Source organism: Colossoma macropomum, unplaced genomic scaffold (genome assembly GCF_904425465.1).
Source record: "Colossoma macropomum unplaced genomic scaffold, Colossoma_macropomum, whole genome shotgun sequence".
NCBI lineage: Eukaryota > Metazoa > Chordata > Actinopteri > Characiformes > Serrasalmidae > Colossoma > Colossoma macropomum.
The window spans coordinates 34,998,170-35,012,879 of NW_023494798.1; the positions used below are offsets into that span (position 1 = coordinate 34,998,170).

At 40.5% G+C, this 14,710-nt stretch overlaps 1 protein-coding gene across 1 annotated transcript in view; it reads right to left on the reverse strand.

The window, feature by feature from the left end:
• LOC118817850 (latent-transforming growth factor beta-binding protein 1) overlaps positions 1–14,710 on the reverse strand; it is a 106,441-nt gene that overhangs the window by 63,023 nt on the left and 28,708 nt on the right. The window contains exon 4 of the mRNA XM_036584807.1: positions 12,468–12,657. Within this exon, the coding sequence (XP_036440700.1) occupies positions 12,468–12,657 (190 nt within the window). The remainder of the gene's footprint in view (positions 1–12,467; positions 12,658–14,710) is intronic.

The following is a 14,710-nucleotide window of genomic DNA, read 5'->3' on the forward strand; positions in this document are numbered from 1 at the left end:
ACCTAAACGTATTCTCTATTGCATGACGTTGCCTCAGAGCAACAAACCCATTTTCCTCACTTTACAATAACATTATACATATTTAATGACAATGACAGGGTTAACATAAAAAGGGCAGAGTTTGCGTAAGTCAATAAAAAGCATGTACTTGGTCACCATCTTTTTGTGGACACTTTTAAACCTCTTTTAAACATTCAGTGCCATCTGTTTTTTCTTATGAGAATTTGCAGAAATATGTTTGCTGCCTAGAAGCAACATTACGCGGCAGTGGAATGGATTTAGCCAGCCAGAAGCCAGGTCTCACCACTTCAGGGAACAGGGCTCTATATCATTCTTCCCATTGTTGCACAATGTTGCATCAAAGCAACGTACACTAAAAGGACCCATGCACACATTATGTCCTAAAAATGTCAATTTTATGCAAGACAAGTGAATCGAATATTTTTTTAATTGCTCTCCTGATGCATGCAGTAAAACTAATCCTAACCCTAACACTGCTGATCATCTGGGTTTCATCAAATATCAACAATTTGTGCATCTGTAAATATTTTCCAGATTTATTTCGCAAACTAAATGTGAGCTACTTTACAAATGTAAGGGGTGCAGACTGACTCCACCGTCTTCTGTGAAGACGTCTTCGTGGCTACAGTGCACAGGAGTGGTCCCAGGGCTCAACGCGAAGCCCACATGTGCACGTCTGTCCTAGACTGCTCAGGTATGTGGTATGAGTCGCGCTGGTTTAGAGGTTCAGCGTAGGGGCTTCCTAAAAACCTCTATTTGATAGAGGGACGGATTTATCCCCCACACCTGTGGGCTGCAGACTGCGTCCTAACACTGCCAAATCCTGCTGGTGGAATAAGGCCTGGTGGAGCACTAAATTAGCCACGCTACTGCAGGGAGGATCCAGCGCTGTCTGCCTCCACGTGGATGATCTATAGACTGCCTTATCCCAAAGTACCCCTGCTGGTGACCCGTAATAGTATCTTCAAAAGGACACATGAGGTCATTGGTGAACACAACAGGCTGTACATTTGGAAAAAACACTAACTTTGTGAAAAAAATATGAAAAATGCATTTTTTCAAGAGAAAAATCAGCTTATTAACACAGAATAAAAGGGTCTGACTCGGCCTAAATATGCGCAGTAACACTGTCCAACTAACTGGACTGTGTGTGAGTTCGGCTCTAATCAGATCCACCTGAGTCTCCCTTTCAGATTCAACGTTCTTTAGCTCGGTTCTGTTACCAACAAAGAGCAAGAAGGCTTTTCCCATACGAATACATAAGATGCAGCACTGATGGAATTTTCTAAACACTCTGATTTGGTTAAAGGGGAATTCCGCGATTTTTCAAATTTCCAGGGTGTGTTGAGTGAAATGGTTCACTGCAGAGAAACTTACCGATACAGAGTTCCTTACATTGGTGGCAACAGGAACCCACAAATGTGCTGTTAATTTTAGGTTGTGTACACTTTTTGGCTCTCTGCATGATGAAATCTTCAGATTGATCAAAAATATGTTGTGTATGGTTCTGTATAGAACCCCAAGGGGTTCTGTATAGAACCACGTAAGACATATATCACTGTTGTTGGAACAAAACCTTGTATCTCCATTTTTCAGTTTTTGACATAATTTGAAAATGCCCATTGCCTTTTACACTGTGTGCCAATATCATAATGACTGGACCAAAAGAAACGACCCAAAATTATAGGGAAAGATTTCTGGTTCCATTGACTTACATTAAAAGTAAAGTATGTTTTTCCTTCTCCTGTAAAGTTACCATTTTGGAGATACGAGGTTTTGTTCCGACACCAGCAACATACAGCTACTACTACAATGTCAAGCTTTAATACAATGGAAGAACCCTTTTTGGGTTTAAGCATGCAAATGGTTCTTTGAGTGCTCATGGTTCTATATAGAACCATTCCCTGTACCGAAGAGCCATCTTTTTTTTAAAGGGGACGGTTTTTATTTAACAACGAAACAGTCTGAAACTCTACAAAATTAAGTTTTGTTGGGGACTATTTATCCTTACCACGCCCTGTGTGCACCTCCCCACTTTGTTTAAGTTTTAAAAATGTTTAATTTAAAAACAGATCACAAAACTATCATAAAACAGTGTCTCAGTCATCAGGCAGTGAATTCATAACCATTTCATGTAGGAACTTTCTGTGAGGGAGCTTTTAGAGGTGGAAGTCTGGTTCCTATCACCACCACTGTGAACAGTTCTGACTCTGAGCATTTCACACCAAACCACTCTGAACGACTCTGTATACATGGTAATGACATTAAAGACATTTTGAAAAAGTTATTAAAACGGCTGTTATTGTCTGCCAACTTTGAACTCCCTATACTGACGTGGTGTGTCCAGCACTATGGCATATGAAGGATGACCAGCAGCTTCTCGATGGAGAGCAAAATACAAAAAAAACACTCATCTCATCCAGGACATTAAATACCAAAGAACGAGGGCCGCAGACTGGATCACTGGACAGGCAGGTTAGTCAGCTCGGTCATTTAGGCGGCCCCTTACAGCTTCACCACACTATCATTATTTTAAACACTTACACTCTCAGAAATAAAGGTTCTAAACTGTCACTAGGGTGGAACCCTCAAGGGTCTATCTCAGTACCTTTAGTCAGGGAACATAACTGAACCATAATCCACTGAAATGATATGTTCTAAGCTGTACTGACTCCACACACCCCGTCTCGTCTCCAGGCTTTTATTTTACTGTTCTGTTTAAAACATTCGGTTATGAAAAGGTACAAATACGAACTTTTCACCTGGAAAAACTTATTTAAGGTTCACAATCAGACCTTAAAACCACTGTTGGAGCTTTGAGGGAACATTTACACTGTTTGTACCTCGATTAACAAAAAGTGTACCTCCACAGAACCTTTATTTCTAACAGGGTAGTTACTGAGTAATTCATAGTAGATTCTAAATAATTCATAGCAGTTACAGAATAATCCATACTGGTTACTGAACAGTTACTGAATCAGTTATAGTAGATATTAAATAACTCATACTAAGTACTGAATCATTAATACTAGGTACTGAATAATTTATAGAAGGTGCTGTATAATTTACAGTAGATATTAAATAATTAGTAGTAGGTATCCATAATATACACTGAATAATTCTCAGTAGATATTGAATAATAATAATAATAATAATAATAATAATAATAATAATAGTGTATGAGGCGATACTCAGGCATAGCTGATCTCAAACATCTACTTCACCAAAGCAAACAGAGCACATCAACCAGAAGTTCTCCAACAAACACCAGCAAAACCAAACGCTGTCTTCCTTTCAGTTTGTGTGCCGCACCTTTTTCTGATTGCTGAAAGAATGAAGAAATCCTACATTCTAGTTCGCCTAGTCACTCTGGAACATTTGTCTTGTCAGCCCTTTTTCTGGATGTTAGACAAACATCAGGAGAACAGCTGAGAACATCAGAATGATTGTGTTTGTCCTTGTTTGTGTGGATGGGGCACTCCGGCCTTTAGAAATAAGGATGGCAGTTGGTGGAGAAAGCTGACGTTTGGTGAAGAATGTTGGTGTTTGGTGGAGAACGTTCTGTTCTGTGGAGAACACTGATGGTTGATTGAGCATGCTGATGCTTGCTGGAGAGCGCTGGTGTTGGATAACGTGGGTGGACAATGCTGATGTGTGCAGGCACTTGTGAATGTTGTTGCATGTCGGAAAATGGTGATGTTCTGAATGCTGGTGTTGGTAAAGAATGTGTTTGTTGGGGAATGCTGGTGTTTATTGGTGTTTGGTGGACAGTTGTGGTGTTGCAGATTGGTTGAGAAGGTTAGGTTTTGGTACCGAACGCCAGTGTTTGGTGGAGAATGTTGATGTTTGGTGAACAGTCTTGGTATTTGATGGAGAATGACTGTTTGGAGGACAACGGTGTGTTCTGGCAATTGATTGTGTCTATTGGACAATAACTGCCTGGAAGAGAACAACAGTGTTGTTGAATGTTTGAGAATGTCAGTGTTTGGTGGGCAATCTTAGTATTTGATGGAGAATGGGAGAATGACAGTGGTAGACATTGGTGTGTTCTGGCAATTGATGGTGTTTGTTGGACAATAATTGCCTGGTAGAGAATGATTGTGTTGTGGAATGTTTGAGAATGTTAGTGTTTGGTGGACAGTGTCAGTGTTTGATGGACAGTCTTGGTATTTCATGGAGAATGGGAGGATGACAGTGTTTGTTGGAGGACATTGGTGTGTTCTGGCAATTGATGGTGTTTGTTGGACAATAATTGCCTGGTAGAGAATGATTGTGTTGTGGAATGTTTGAGAATGTTAGTGTTTGGTAGATAAAGCTGGTGTTTGCTGGACAGTCTTGGTACTTAATGGAGAACGACAGTGTTTGTTGGAGGACATTGGTGTATTCTGGCAGTTGGTGTTTGTTGGACAATAACGGTGCCTGGTGGGGAACAATAGTGTTGTGGGATGTTTGAGAATGTCAGTATTTGGTGACGAATGTCAGTGTTTGGCAGAAAGTCTTAGTATTGATGGGAAAACATGCTGTTTGAAAAATAAAGGGGCTGTTTGTTGGAGAATGACAGTGTTTTCTGGCGAATGATGGTTTTGGAGATTGTTGAGAACGTCAGTAGGAAGAGAATGACTGAAAATGATGGTGTCTCACGGAAAATTATGATATGTTTTGGAGAAAACTAGAAAGAAAGAGAAAGAGCAGTGCTGAAGGTCAGGTTGTTTAGTTAGTGATGTCACAAGTTCTGGACTTATTATTGTAATTACTAATGCAGGACTCCATGCCATGTGGGCCCTGTTTACGCAAGCTCACTCACACAGGCACAAACTCCACCCAAACTCCCCAAAACCCTGTTGGAAAGAGGAGATAAAGGAGCAGAACTCAGGAGGTGCGATCTGCACGTCAGTTTACCACAAAGTAAATGTAAAGAACTCCAGGGATCAGCGTCTGCTTAAACGCTTCTCGCACTAGTATTTCACTCTGTACTCTCTGCCTGGTTTCACAGCTATGCAACCACTTGCAACCAGATCAGAGACAAGGTCAGTGCGGAGACATGGAGGAAAACACTGAGCATATCACTGTGGTTAGCAGCGCTGCCAACATCAACACCGCGTCAGACAAGAATCCTCACTTGGCAAAGTAGACGTGACACACCAAAATCCAGATTGAATGCTTCCTTTGCCTCGGCACTATAATCTCACTGATTCTGAGCACAAATAATGAGCCTCTTATCCTCCAACTATGCTGTGCTATGATTATACTTCACACGCACACATCATCTAAACCGCTTATCCTTCTGGGTCGCGGTGGGGTGCTGGAGCCTATCCCAGCAGTCATTGGACGGAAGGCAGGAAACACCCTGGACAGGTCGCCAGTCCATCACAGGGCACAATTACACTTCTTTTACACTAAAAATAAGTAATTATGCTTTTTTTACTTTTTATGTACTTATCAGAGATACACTAGACAAAATTACACTTAAGTATACTCGGCTTATACTGACAAGTACACAGAAAAGTCTAAGTATATTTGTCCTGTACTTAATTAATCTTCTGATCAAGATGTACTTAAGAAAAGTGTAAGTAAGTCTTGCCTTATACATAAAGTTTAAGTATAGTTGGCTTGTATTTTGGGGTGGAATAGCTCAGAGTAAACGGTTCATTTGTGGAACTGATCTTTTATGTAAATTGTAGAGAAGTATAATCTGTCAGTGGGGCCTGATTTCGGAGAGGTCACATGCCACCAATTCTAATATTACCCCCCCTAAAGACTGTGTGTGTTTGCTGTGTTTTGTTCTGTTTTGATCTGTAAATTTGTGTTGTTATGTTCTTATATTTTGGCACCAAATACAATAATCAAAATTTTTGATTTGTAAAGAAAACAAATATGTTCTTAATCCTGAGTATGTCTGGTCAGTTTGTATATATGTCATCCACTGGTAGTGTTCATATTACTTAACTTCAAGTCTACTTAAATTACAGTTAAAGACATATTTCAGGAATAAAAAATAATACCTAAATAGAAAAATAATACATAAGTAGTAAACTAAGTATTACAGTAAGGTCATTTAAAGAAAACCTACAAGTATAATTCCAGTATAAAACTGAGAGTTTACTTAACAGTGTATTTCCCTGAACTAAGATGTGGGATAGAAGTATATAACTAAGAGAAGCAATAAAGTTTGCTGCTCTTACATGTAAAGAATACTTAAAAGTATATTTTATAAACTAAAAAGGGGACCAATTTAGTCCCAAGAAGTCGCTGCTGTCGGAACAAAACCTCGTATCTCTCTATTTTTCAGTTTTTGACATAATTTGAAAATGCCTGCTGCTCTTTACATCGTGTGTAACTTTCATGATGAATGGACCAACAGAAATGACCCAGATTTACTTGGAAAAATGTCTGGTTCCATTGACTTACATTAAAAGTAGAGTAGGTTTTTTCCTTCTCCTGTAAAATTACCATTTTGGAGATACGAGGTTTTGTTCCGACAACAACTAAGTAGTGAAATAGTACAAGTATACTACTAGTACACTGATTAGTATACTTACTCTATAAAGTATACTTGGGAAATATACTTGAACTTAAGTTCACTTAGTAAAATAAACTTTAACCCTTGTGTGGTGTTCAGGTCTGCGGGACCCGTTTTCAATGTTTACCAAAAGAAGAAATTGATGATTTATTATTATTTCAACCTCAGATTTTTGGTCTTTGCTCATTTTCTGTGAAGATCATATAAAATAACCCATTTTCAGTGTCTTCAGTCATTTATATTACACATGTGGTGTTGGGTGAACCCGCGGGGAGTAAAAGTGTGGAGGTGCTGTGTCCTTCACTCTGTTCTCCTCCTACATGGCCTGCTGTTAGTGTGTGTGTGTGTGTGTGTGAGGGTGTACAACATGGACAGGCTGCTGACTGGCTACAGCTGCTAAAGGAGAACCCTACACTGGACACTTGTGATATTTTAAACATCTGGGATTTTTATATAAATTGTTATGGCTGTATTGATTTAAATAAACAATAATGTGGTGGGTCCAGCAGACCACTGAGTAACACACACACCAACACCACACAAGGGTTAAGTATACGTTTTTGTACGGGAAGAGTCCATCATCATTAACCAGACACACCACAGCTTCCTACGACGTCTTTCTAAGAGATTTTATCTAAATGTGATCACCAGAGGAAACTCGTCATCAGCCTAGCTGTACGTAAATATTTGCGAGTGCAATTTTGCACAACATCACCAAACTGGGTCAGGAGTGAAAAAGCAGGGCTTCACTTCATCCACAAGAATGCTGAGAAGCTGAAGAGCTGCCTCCCTCTCAACATTACACACTCGTGGAAACTTGGATCTGCTCTTTATGGCCTACAGTAAGAGTTGGGTTTCGAGAGATCTGGACTTCAGCAGCGATTCTTCCTTTTTTCCACGTGAGCACACGTCCCTCGTTCCACTGTTCTCCACTCTAGCTGGCAGCAGGACTTGGGAGGGGAAGTGCAATGACTGTGGCGTTACCGAACAGCAGAGTGGGGTGGGCAGGTGGGGGGGGACCCTGAGGTTGTGCTGGAAAAGGAGGGCCGTCAGAAGCTTGGCTGCAGAAGTTTGTGTGTTGTGTTGATGTTGGCAGTGTTTGTGCTTCGTAGTAGGCGTGACTGAAGAACACAGTCTTTAGCTGTAACTGCTCCACTACAGCACAAACATCTGGCCAAACTCTGCACTACACCGAAAATCAGCACTACACAGTTTTCCCAAAATGTGGTCCGTCAGCCAGGACGCGTTCGGTGTGTGAAGTCGGAAGTAATGGAGGCTTATAGCTCACCAATCAGCATCGTGCAAACTGGTTCCTGACACTGTTTTCTAAAAAAATTGAAACTTGAAAACTCAGGCGTCAGCGGTAGGTAGGTACTACACTGGTTCTTTAAGGGTTCTTTAGTAAAGACAATAATCTCTATATAGAACCATGAATCCTCAAAGGACCATTTGCATGCTTAAATGGTTCTTTGCATGGTGAAATGGTTCTTCGGATTGATGGAGAATGTGCTCTATGTGGTTCTTTATAGAATCTTTTTGAAAAGTGTTCTATATAGCACCAAAAAAAATGGTGCTTCAAGGGTTCTTTGGTAAAGAAAATGGTTCTACATAGAACTATGAACACTTAAAAACCCTTTCCAAGATTAAAGGGTTCTTTGCATCATGAAAGTGTTTTTCAGGTTGAGGGAGAATGTGCTGTGGTTCTATATAGAACCTTTTTGAAAATGGTTCTTCTACTGTTATGGTGTCAAGCTTGTAACAATAGAGGAACCCTTTTGGGTGCTATATAGAACTCTTTTCAAAAAGGTTCTATACAGGACCCTCTACAGCACATTCACGCATATTTTTCATCAATCTGGTTCTTCTCTTTCAGGATGCAAAGAAAGGGTTTTCGAGTGATCATGGTTGTATATAGAACCATTTTCTTTACTAAAGAACCCTTGAATAACCATCTTTTTTAACCCTTGTGTGGTGTTGGTGTGTGTGTTACTCAGTGGTCTGCTGGACCCACCGCATTATTGTTTATTTAAATCAATACAGCCATAACAATGTATGTAAAAAATACCAGATGTTTGAAATATCACAAGTGTCCAGTGTAGGGTTCTCCTTTAGCAGCTGTAGCCAGTCAGCAGCCTGTCCATGTTGTACACCCTCACACACACACACACACACACACACACACACACACACTAACAGCAGGCCATGTAGGAGGAGAACAGAGTGAAGGACACAGCACCTCCACACTTTTACTCCCCGCGGGTTCACCCAACACCACATGTGTAATATAAATGTGTGGGGGGTGAACAGAGTGAAGACACTGAAAATGGGTTATTTTATATGATCTTCACAGAAAATGAGCAAAGACCAAAAATCTGAGGTTGAAATAATAATAAATCATCAATTTTTTCTTTTGGTAAACATTGAAAACGGGTCCCACAGACCTGAACACCACACAAGGGATAAAGTTTATTTTACTAAGTGAACTTAAGTTCAAGTATATTTCCCAAGTATACTTTCTAGAGCAAGTATACTAATATCAGTGTACTAGTAGTATACTTGTACTATTTCACTACTTCGCTGTTGTCGGAACAAAACCTCGTATCTCAATGAAATGACAATGAACTCTGAATTATACCAGCAAATTCTAAAGGAAAATGTCAGGAAACGTTTAGTTGCAGTTATTACCAGATACTGAAAGCAATGGTTCACATACTTTTGCCACTCGCAGATCTGTAATACACTACAATGACTCCATTTTCCTCAATAAATTAATTAATTAATTAATTAACCAATAAAGAAATAAATGTAAATACAACAAATCTGTCTTATATGCTATGTAACTATGCAAATATATACTTTTATTTATACTGTCTTATACTTTAACTTACATTTTTATTTCTATTTTTTTATTTTCTGCACAGTTTACATAAGTTTATGTGCAATTATATGTGTTGCTACTGTAACACTGCAATTTCCCTTCAGGATCAATAAAGTTCTCTATCTATCTATCTATCTATCTATCTATCTAAATGACTACGTCTAATATTTTTGTCTCATTTCTTTAATTTGGTTCTCTTTGTTTACTATTAGGACCACTGTATGTCTGTCAGTCCGAAAGCTCGGCCCCCCTTTAACTCCCCCATTTGCTGCCACTCTAACGTGCTATGAGGTCATGCAGGAGACCAGCACAGCGGTTCCCATTAGCAAACCACATCCATCTCGTCCAGAGTAATTACTGCACCTACAGCCCTGGGCCAAGCCAAACAATGACAGGAATCTGCTACAATGGCCTATCTGAGCCTGTCTCACTCCAGGCTACCCCAAATTTACCCAGCGATAACCTTATCTCGCTCCAGAAGTTCGCAAAAACTAGGAAATGGGCCAAATTATTAAAACAAGATATACTCCGTTCATGGCTGGCTTTGGGAAGCGGCTGCAGCTTTCACAGAGCACACGCTGCGCCCTGCTGTACACAGATATACAGGCATGTGGGCCAGACGCTGTTTTTAAAGCTGATACACTCAAACAACACCGAATCAGATGAAAACAGACTTCTGTGGAGAATAAACATCATGAACGGGTGACGTTAAACAGGCCCGACCCCTGCGTTTAACATTGGGATAGGTCAGGGTTTTGGGTTTAATGGAGTAGTTTACCAAAAAAATTAATTTACACAATTATCCTCGTACCCCAAATGTAGACATTTAGATCAGTAGATCTATGAGGTAAACACAACAGAGAAAAGATTTTGGGTGACACAGACTTCCATTACTTGCTAGCCACATTAGCCTCGTAGCTCCAGTCCAAAATTAAATTAGCAAACGACACCAAACATGTCCTGGCAGACAGTTAGGGTACGTGGATAGTTAATCTGATTTTTCAATCAATTATTCCTTTAAAACCAAGTTTTTAAGTTTATTTTTTGTTTGGATTAACATATGAACATACACACACACACACACGCATACACACACACACACACACACACACACACACATACACACACACACACACATACACACACACACACTCATGTTTGTCTTGCTATACATATGAGGACATCCATAGACTTCTACTGATTTTTGTGTTACTGTAGTTAAATAACACTACACCTAACCCTAACCCTAACCCTAACCTCAGTATCCAAAAGGCAATTTTTCTGCTCTTTTAGTTTTCCAATAAAAAAGTAATTGTGGTGAAAACAACACAAAACAACACAACAAAAATTTCATATTGTCCTATCATAGTGAGGACATGGGTCCCCACAAGTATAGCAATACAAGAACGGACAAACACACACACACGATCTAGGGGCTGCACAACTTCAGATTTTTTTTAAGTCAATAGTTTTGTTTTTAAAGTCGAGTCGACATTGACTAATCGCTGATGACGTCATGAATAAACCCACAGGAGAAGAGATGCTTCACAACAAGCGACTTTAAAATCCCGACTTTGGGGCTCCCACACGGCACAACTACCGCAGCGCTGGCCCTGTCGTCAGGAGATTGTGAGTTTGATCCCTGGCGATGCTACAGCCGTCCGTGGCTGGGCGGTCAGTTGTCCTCACTCTCTCTGGGGTTAGGATAGCCCCCCGTCTCTGTATTAGCGGCAGTTCAAAACGATGTGGAGGAAATTCACAAAACTCAGATGAAGCCTGTCTTTGCTTTCACCCTCCTAGCACTCGTGGTATCGTGTGATTGGGGGAGTCCTAACTAGTGGGTGGAATTGGACACGACTAAACTGGAAAAAATGCCTCCAAAAGAATCTGATTTTAAAGAAGCCTAGCCAAACTCCACAAGTGGCGCACCTTTCCAGTGAGTCCTCAATCACAGAGCTAGCCTTCAGGGAACCGGAGATACAGACGCTGGAATCTTGCAAACTTGTATCCGACTCCCCAGGTGACGATCGCCCACAGTGGAAATCCAGAGAGCCAGAGAAATTTAGAGAGCCGTAACTCGGCGAATATAGTGACTGGCTTCAAACTTTACAGGACGGCACAGCGTTACGCCCCCCCCTCAAACCACATATGACTCTTTATTGTAGTCTTTAGGAAACCAGAGATAACGTTCAATACCTTATCTCTGAGATACAGACCCGCAATCACCAGGCTCCTCAGCTTTTAGGCATTTAACATGGTGGCAGAACGTGCCGTACAGTGCTACAAAGAGGCGAGAGATAACAATATATACATATAACTGGCTCATCAAATCATGGATGCGCATTCTTTCTCTGCTCTCTCGTTCTGGACGGACTGTGTGCAAATGAATGGAGCGGCAACCAATCAGATCGTTAATATGCGGTGTGGTAATGGATTCTGTCACACCCACAGGCATGTGGTGAGATTTAACACTGAAACGCACACACTGAGGGACATAGAACGGTTGATAAAACCAGTATTTGGCTGCTTTGGGACTCAGAACTGGCCTGTAACTCTGCGTAGATGCTCTCTCTTTGAACCTCAACCCGTGTGTGTTTTACAAGTGCACCCTCAAAGCGGTCAACAGTTTCATACTGTGACTAAAATACAGCGGTCACTGAAACAGTGCAGCTACTGCAGATTTAAAAATATAATAATACAAACTCCTCTCTAAAAGAAGCTCACAAACTCACACTACTACGCTCAAATTATTATAATGTTCACAACATTTTATTATCATTATTATTATTAACAGTGGCAGTCATGAAAATGGTGAAGCCTGCAGCCCCCTCGGCCCCCCCACTTCCTGCATCCCTGAGCATCTATGTTGTTACTGTCATAATCACGTGATCAGCCGACATCAAGTGTCATCGCCGAGCAGTAAAGCCAGCAAGTCTGTGCAACCCCAATACACACACACACACACACACACACACACACACACACACAAATAAATACATATAATATATATACACACAGAAATCACACAAGCAGACCTGGTGTGTATACGAGTGTGTACTGGCCATGCTGGGTGTGGAAGGTCTTGGAGCTGGACTGCTGTGTCTCTGCAGTGTTGGGGATGGACTGCAGTCTGTTCCTCTCGGTCTCGATGTGCTTCAGCAGAATATTAGTGATTTTACTCCCTCCAACTCCTCTGGCCAGGGCTTTCTTCAGCAGCGCCGCCTGAGCCTCCTTTACACTGGAACCACACACACACACACACACACACACACACACACACATCCGGTTATCATACAGATCACAAACTCCTTAAACCTAAAGGGGAACTCCACTGATTTCTCAAAAATTCTACATAATTAAATGGTTAAGATGTAAACAGAGTCATTCAGAGTGGTTTGGTGTGAAACACTCCGTTCTAGAGAAACTTACTGAGTTGTTCACAGTGGTGGTGATAGGAACCAGACGTCCACCTCTATAAGCTCCCTCATAGAAAGTTATCACTGCAAGATTACAATTCAAAACAGATGTATTCTTGACTAAATGGTCCCCAGTTATCTCATATTTTTTCAGTTGACATAATCTAAGACAATTCCTGTGACTTTTTTCCTCTTCATCTATATTTAAGCACTTTATGTTTTATCATAAAACATATATCTATGTGTTTTCTTTATATTTGTGTGAGAATGTGGTTGTTCATCCCTGGGGACTGCGTATGGACACTGGGCAGATGCTGAAATTCAGGGACTGCCCCTAAGATGTTTATGCTTGTGTTGAATCTCTGTATATATGACTGCACTGTATGATTGCACTTGATAAAAGGAAAGAATTTCATGGCGGAGGGATACATGCAGGACTATTTTACCATCCTCAGCATTTCATACAGAAACTCAGAAGACGTGTAGGTCCGCAGAAAGTTATTAAATGAAATGGTTATGAAGACGCTGCCTGGTGTCTGAGACACCGTTTCACGATAGTTTTGAGAAGATTTTGATCCTAAAATGTATTATTTAAATTTATCCATGGTGGAGGGATACATGCAGAGCGCTGTGAGGCAAAAATAGTCCCCAAAGGAAACTTATTATTTCAGGCTGATCACTATTTTTCCATCATCATAAACTCAGAAGACTCGTGTAGGTTCACTGGTGGTTCTGGATAGTAAATAAAATGTCTGTATTTGTGTTGTAGTCATAGCGACCCCTGGTTCCTATCACCACCACTGTAAAGACATCTGAACCATTTCACACCAAACCACTCTGAATCTCTCTGTTTACATCTCACACACTGAATTCTGCAGAAATTTCGAAAAACTGGTGTAACCGCCCTTTAAATAAACAGTCAACCCGGCTAGCTAAAGCTATCATTAACCATAAACATCCATTTTCACCAGTGATGCTGTCTCCACGGCAACGTTTTAACGGCTGCATGCCACTTTTGATACTGCTATGATGCACGGAATAGAGTTTACTGAACATCAACATACACCGATCAGCCATAACATTATGACCTTGTTTCTACAATCATTGTCCATTTTATCAGCTCCACTTACTATATAGGTGCACTTTGTAGTTCTACAGTTACAGACTGTAGTCCATCTGTTTCTCTGATACTTTGTTAGCCCCCTTTTACCCTGTTCTTCAGTGGTCAGGACCCCCATGGACCCTCACAGAGCAGGTACTATTTGGGTGGTGGATCATTCTCAGCACTGCAGTAACACTGACGTGCTGGTGGTGTGCTCAGATTGTTCTTTGAGTGTTTATGGTTTTATACAGAACCATTTTTTTTACTAAAGAACCCTTGAAGAACCATCATTTTAAGAGTGTAGAAATTCAGATTCCATTTACCTGGATTAGCATCATGGAAGGACACAGTATTTAAATTGGCACTTCAAGGTTCCTCAAGAGTTCTTTGGTAAAGTTAATGGTTCTGTATAGAACCATGAATAATCAAAAAATCATTTGCATGATTAAATGGTTCTCTGCATGGTGAAATGGTTCTTCAGATTGATGGAGAATGAGATGTATATGGTTTTATATAAAACCTTTTTGAAAATGGTTCTACATAGCACCAAAAAGGGTTCTGCTATTGTTACAATGTCAAGCTTGTAAAAATAGCAGAACTCTTTCTGGGCTTACATAGAACCACGCAAAACACATTCTCAATCAATCTGAAGACGCATTTCACCATGCAAAGAACCAATTAAGCACGCAAATGATTCTTTGAGTGTTCATGGTTCCACACAGAACCATTGCCTTTACTAAAGAACCCTGGAATAACCTTAGTGTGTCTTAGCG